Genomic DNA, 6,431 nt, shown 5'->3' with positions numbered 1-6,431 from the left:
AGGAACATTTTCCCACTTTGGTCAAACTCACCGCATTCCAAGCTTACTGGTCAATTTCTCCTGAACAGTTTCATAAGACATGTTAAGATCAGTAGCCATCCTCTAGTAGTGATTCATCGATCTTTCATTATGTACAAACTGTTCAACTTGAGACACACCCTTTCCCTACCAATGTTTACTGGACATCCACAACGAACATCTTAACCTTCTCATTTCGCTTCATTTACTTAGGGCCTACTTATGGAATTTTTGACAAGTCCTTTATCCCTATAAACTTAAGCAGATCGTTGTATATTTCCGTAAAGGATTTTCCACGACTGAATCATCAATGTTTGTCACTGAAATCAACAAATTGACGTCATTTTAAAATTGTAATGTCACAAATGTGACGTAATGATTTGACTATTTGTATGCTCTGGCCTGGTCTCGATTGATTGATTGTATCTTGTAGAATTTTTCACTCTGACATATGGAGACATCACCAACACCGGTGAAGGACTTCAAATTTAGGCCTATCTCGGCGCTTACGGCCATGAGGTTATAAAACTTTTTGGAGCACGTTTTCATACTCAAACTCAAATTCCGTGCTCTAAATCATACTCATAAGTGAAGGTTATAAAACTTTTACTTTATCATTCTCATACTCAAATGGAGTACATGTTCATTTTTTTATCATACTTGGAGCTTGCTCGAGTTGTACTCAAAATAAATATGACCTTAAATAGTTCAGGAAAAATTGAATAGGTCACAATTTAAAAAGCAGACCCACCTCTAAGGTCAGGGTCACAAGGTCAAACTTCACAAAATAATAAGGTCTTGCCATAAAGCAATCTACTTAAAATCAGATCCTTTGATCTGCTCACGTATATCGCTACACATTAGGTGTATACGTGGGGGATTTAATTAGATTGGCCATAAAGAACCTATATACAAAATATGAAGCCCTACCCAAATAGTGCAGGAGAAATTGAATAGTTATGGGTTTTTAAGAAAGAAAAAACAGATCAAATTCCAAGGTCAATAAAGGGATTGCTCATCATACACTTGCGCTTATGATGATGGGAATTTCTTGGACTCAATCTCTACCTCTGCTATTTTGATTACATTCTATCATTCAATGAAAAATTAACGTATAAAGTGTCTTCAAAACTTAATTAACTTGACTGGAATTTACATGAATGAATGAATGTGTTTTAATGGTTGAATTCATTCAATCTAAATAACATTTATCATAATGATAATGAATATACATGTATAATGGATGTAGCAGACTGGCTAAGCCAATGCACTTCCTACTCCAGTTAAACTGAAAGCCAGTCCATTACCATTAGTAATAATTTGCAGTTACTATTCATAGACTTCATTTTCAAATCTTTCACCACGACCAACTTGAGATCATAGCACATTACAATCTCATTAATCACGCACAAATTATTGAAATCAATAACTTCAGTTTATCGTTCATCCAACACATGTAAGTACGTATCCTGCCCCCATTCTGTCCCGCCTCACTACGAGGAAACCTTAAAGATTAGGCGACCCTGCGTGCCCTTGTTGTTGATGATGTCCTCGTGGGCATTTGGTGCCTCCTCTAAGCTATAAACCTTTCCTATGTGCGGTTTTATCCACCCATCCCTCATTCCACCAGCAACCGCAGCATCAATTTCGTCCATTTCGCCCTGCAAGTTCAAATTTACTTTTCAAAATCAAATTCATATCGTATTTTAGAAATTCAACATAAGGTAGACAGTTTTCCCTTTGAAAAAAAGACGACCTATTCTAGAATTTAAGACAATGTTGCCTGGATCAGTGACCATGTGGGGATTTTTTCCCCCTCATATTGCCCTTACTTGTGTTGCGTTAAACAGCAACATCCCTGTCACAATGCACTCCTTCTGCATGGCCAGCCTCGGAGTGATCTCTGTAGAGCCCCTGTTACCCACCACCTGTAAATTAAGACAGACGAAATATAGCGGCTTATCCATATACATACATCTTATAAAGATACAGACGAAATCTTAAAAATCCGTAACAGTACATCTCATTTAGATCTTTCTTTGTGTTTGAATTTTTTAAAACCTTAGTCCAAATATTTATCCAATAACACATATCTTTTTTTTTTTAATTTGTTTGTAAACAATATTTGGATATGATCGTCGAATTACCACAATACGTCCTTTCTTCGCAATCATGGTCAGGTCTCTCTCAAGGTTTACATTCGCCAACATTTCTATGATGATCTGAGGACCAACGTTTTCTGTTGCTTCCTAAAGAGCAACGTTTAAATACATTCATAAATAAATCAGGATAAATAACGAATTCTTATTCTATTTAATTAACTCATTGTCACTGATCAGATAGAGCCAAGAGATGAAACTTTTAAAAGCAGAATATGGATGACAATTGAAGAGGTACCATGATCTTTGTTGCATATCCCTCCTCTCTGTGACAGAAAACGGCATCACATCCGTTTCGCGCAATAAGGTCTAATCCGGCTTGACTTCCAGCTGTTCCTAAAACTCGCAAACCCCTGAAATGAGCGATCTGTGCACATGCTAGCCCTACCTGAAGGTGAATTACAAAAAACAGTGAAGGCACTACATCAAATATAGTCAAAAAATAATTTGTATATGTCAACATTCGTCCAATGAAAGAAACGCTTTTTCTCGAGACAAGTTTTGCTGTAAAAGATCGTTAGAGCACCTACCGCACCGCTGGCTCCGTGTACCAGGACTGTGTCCCCAGCTTTCGCCCCTCCTCTACATTAAACAGAACAGCTGTATTTCAAAATCACAAAGGATATGCAGAGTCTCTAATCAGCGATTTCTGTAAAAATTGTATTCTTCCGCATAATTTATAACTAATTAAAAGATTAGCAATCCTTGTTGTACAATTTTACATTTCACACAGTAACTGAACCGTATGAGAACTAACATGATGACAAGAGCCCTGTAGGCTGTGTAATATGGTACCCCTATACCAGCGCCCTCTTCGTACGTCAGGTTACTATGAAGCAGTTTGGTGTCTGATGATGCCGCTGTGCAATACTCAGCATATCCACCAGAGGTCGCTGCCATACTGTACACCCTGTCACCTTTCTATCAAAATACACAAGGGGATTTTCACTGATGTTGAATATATGTGAATGTTAGAAGGCTGGGAGATTTGTTTTGAGGTGTAGGAATATAAAATGAAAACAAAAAATTTTTCAGCCATCTCTCTTTCCCATCCCAGACAATTCAAATACATCACAATATATATTATTACTGAAGTGCAAAATAAAGATAACACAATATTTAAACACTAAACCTTTCTCATTTACAGCTTGAAAGGAAAATCATTGCCAGGTGAAACTCTCTTGTTTACAGTTGCTGTTTGTCCATTGAGTTACCTACCTTGCTGTTTGTCCATTGAGTTACCTACCTTGCTGTTTGTCCATTGAGTTATCTACCTTGCTATTTGTCCATTGAGTTACCTACCTTGCTGTTTGTCCATTGAGTTACCTACCTTGTTGCTTGTCCATTGAGTTGCCTACCTTGTTGTTTGTTCATAAGAGTTGTCTACCTTGCTGCATGTCCATTGAGTTACCTACCTTGCTGTTTGTCAATTGAGTTACCTACCTTGTTGCTTGTCCATTGAGTTGCCTACCTTGTTGTTTGTTCATGGAGTAGTCTACCTTGCTGCTTGTCCATTGAGTTGTCTACCTTGCTGTTTGTCAATTGAGTTACCTACCTTGTTGTTTGTCCATAGAGTTGTCTACCTTGCTGTTTGTCAATTGAGTTACCTACCTTGAGGTTTGAAACATTAGACCCTACTTCCTCGACAACTCCAGCAACATCTTTCCCGGGGGTATATGGAAGGGTGGGCTTCACTGCGTAGGTTCCTGATCTGATATACGTATCTACTGGGTTGATGCCGGCAGCATGTACCTTAATCAGAATCTAAAAACAAACAGTGTAACAACAGGACAGTGAAAAGGTTGCAGATCTGTGTGACTTGTCAGACCGCTTTCTTGCATTTCATGAGGATATTGCAGGTATTTGCAGTTTCAATAAACACAAAAGACAGATTGTCGCTCAGAAACATTTGTTTCACTAGTCTACTATAGAAAATCAAATCCAAAATTTTCATTGGAAAAGTTCTGATAAGGTTTGCCAAATATCTACCAACTACTGTGATTTTGAGAAGACAAGAAACGAAAATGAATATGATGGCAATTCCCAAGTTGTTCCCCTTTGTTGAACTGTTATCACGTAATTCAAACATTGACCACGGGGAAATCGTCCGCTGTTATGTTGCCAACTGAACTTGCATGAAAACATCCAACAATTCTATGAGTATGTTTCAAACAGATATCAAACTTTCTTTGTTAGGATACATAATAATTACAAATATATTACGTACATATGTATAGTCTCAAGTTGATGGAACAATTTGTTCATATGTTGTACCCATGCGATTGCGAGTACTCAAAAAAAAAAAAAAAACAACTCATTCCACCATCATAGAAAAACTTAGAACTCGGAAATTCTACATTCTACATTCTGAAACACCGGTTCAGTGGTTTGAGCATTCGCTTTATGACCAGAAGTTCATAGGTTCAAGCCAACTGGATGACAAGGACCTGTGACATGGTAGGCCATAGCGCAATATAGACCCTCACTGCTACAGCTTTAATTTTTTTTTTCAAACAAGCATTCTGATTAAGATATGCCTGTAAAATAATGCATACATGTGCATTAACGTTTCAAATGTTTAAAACTTGTCACATCTTCCTGTATCAAAATGTTCTACCTGATCATTTGAAGATTTGGGAACAGGAACATTTTTGTCAACCTTTAACACCTTTGGTCCACCAAACTCTGTTACTCGCACGGCTCGCATTACTGTGTTAACCAAGGACCTCACAGACATGCTGAAACAAAAGCAGAATTTGAAATACAAATCTGATAATTGCTGGAATGCATATTTGCGTTATAAACACTGCAAAACAAAGTAGTCCCGTGAGGATCCGGGTTAGAATAGGTCCTCAGTACCCCCTTGCTTGTCGTAAGATGCGACTAAATGGGGTGGTCCTTTGGATCAGACCCTAAAAACCGAGGTCCTGTGTCACAGCAGGTGTGGCACGATAAAGATGTCTCCCTGCTCAAAGGCCATAAGCGCTGAGTATAGGCCTAAATTTTGCAACCCTTCACCAGCAATAGTGACGTCTCCATATGAGTGAAATATTCTCGAGAGGGGCCGGACGTTAAACAATATTCAATCAATCAAAACAAAGTAAGGTACATGTACAATCAGTTCTCTTTAGGGAAGTCAACAGACATAATCTTCATGAATGTCTGCCTTCTCCACTTCTCTAGAGAGAATAATCATTATAATGTGTCATCATGCTGAATGTGTATACACATGAAATGGTAAAATATTACGATTCGATATTATACGCAATTAATGATAGATCGATCCTGGTGTGATTGAGCTACTTTAAGTGCTTCTTGTGGGGTACAAGTCAACTCGGCACCTGGTTAATTCGGCACTTAAAAAGAGGGGCAGAGTTGACTAGAATTCCTCTTGTGCATGCGTTGCACATTTTGTATATTTTTGTTCCTTCTTGCGCACCGTAGTTTTTATAAACAGAATAGAAAGGTCATGGGTATTTGTCGTCAAACAGACCTACATTAGATTTAGGATATCATCCGATATTGATCGGGAACATACCTAGATATTAAAGAAAACTATTAGCAAGTCACATAAGCCTAATTAGATCTAACGTTCGGGGTTCGTCAGCAGACAACACTCAGAATACGACATAAACCCACCATGCACTACGATCTACTAGTATGATGTGTTGCTTTCGTCCACTTCAACTCAGTACCGCAAATTCCATGATAACACTTCGTCGTATCGCATATGAACTTACCTGTTTGTTGTTAGAGGCTTTGATCCCTCATTCTAACAAAAAATGTGCTTTTGCGCGCAGCCAAGGCAGTTGTCATTATGCGTGAACATGCATTTAAATTTTTTAAAGCTGATTTCGGACCACCAGTGAATAGGCCCGGTAGGATATCTACTCACGTTCCCGATTCTTGCTGTCCTCTCCAGTATTCAGCTAATCGGGATACCCATCGCATAACGTAGCCTATACATAAAGTAGACTGTTATGAATAGCTGTTAACTTTGAATAAAATTTGTGAATGACTGAAATTTTCATAGACATCAATAATGAACTCGTGTAGTTTAAATTCATGCACTAAAGTAAAGTTATATATAAGTATAATAGTATTTGTTGCCAGATTATTTAACTTAAACAACGTACGTTTTACTCACAAATTTATGAGTGAATGGAAGTAGGGACAGTCTATTTTAGCCCGGCTCCCCTAGGTTACATGTATATATAGGTACATGTACATTGTACATCTGGAGGTAGACTTACA

General features: G+C 38.0%; 1 protein-coding gene across 3 annotated transcripts; it reads right to left on the bottom strand.

The window, feature by feature from the left end:
* Positions 1-1,169: 1,169 nt before the first annotated feature.
* On the bottom strand, positions 1,170-6,143 carry LOC130051877 (quinone oxidoreductase-like). Of its 3 annotated transcripts, none has more exons than XM_056154942.1 (9): positions 6,073-6,143; positions 4,795-4,915; positions 3,789-3,941; positions 2,935-3,098; positions 2,708-2,759; positions 2,416-2,565; positions 2,166-2,267; positions 1,851-1,946; positions 1,170-1,679 (listed from the first exon to the last, which is right to left on the bottom strand). In XM_056154942.1, the coding sequence occupies exons 1-9, from the start codon at positions 6,126-6,128 to the stop codon at positions 1,512-1,514; spliced, it is 1,062 nt and encodes a 353-aa protein (XP_056010917.1). In that variant the 5' UTR covers positions 6,129-6,143; the 3' UTR covers positions 1,170-1,511. The 3 variants fall into 3 exon arrangements, with proteins under 3 accessions (XP_056010917.1, XP_056010919.1, XP_056010918.1); XM_056154944.1 differs by lacking the exon at positions 6,073-6,143 and adding an exon at positions 5,918-6,060; XM_056154943.1 differs by lacking the exon at positions 6,073-6,143 and adding an exon at positions 5,817-5,930.
* Positions 6,144-6,431: the final 288 nt, after the last annotated feature.

Source organism: Ostrea edulis, chromosome 2 (assembly GCF_947568905.1).
Source record: "Ostrea edulis chromosome 2, xbOstEdul1.1, whole genome shotgun sequence".
Taxonomy (NCBI): Eukaryota; Metazoa; Mollusca; class Bivalvia; order Ostreida; family Ostreidae; genus Ostrea; species Ostrea edulis.
The sequence above is the reverse complement of the archived record's forward strand: the minus strand, read 5'-3'. Positions and strand labels throughout refer to the sequence as shown.

Coding starts and splice junctions, on each gene's coding strand:
- LOC130051877 (XM_056154942.1), bottom strand. CDS start 6,128: ATGCGATGGGTATCCCGATTAGCTGAATACTGGAGAGGACAGCAAGAA. Junction 3,942..4,794: donor CCAAATCTTCAAATGATCAG/GTAGAACATTTT, acceptor GTTTGTTTTTAG/ATTCTGATTAAGGTACATGC. Junction 1,947..2,165: donor CGAAGAAAGGACGTATTGTG/GTAATTCGACGA, acceptor CTTAATTTACAG/GTGGTGGGTAACAGGGGCTC.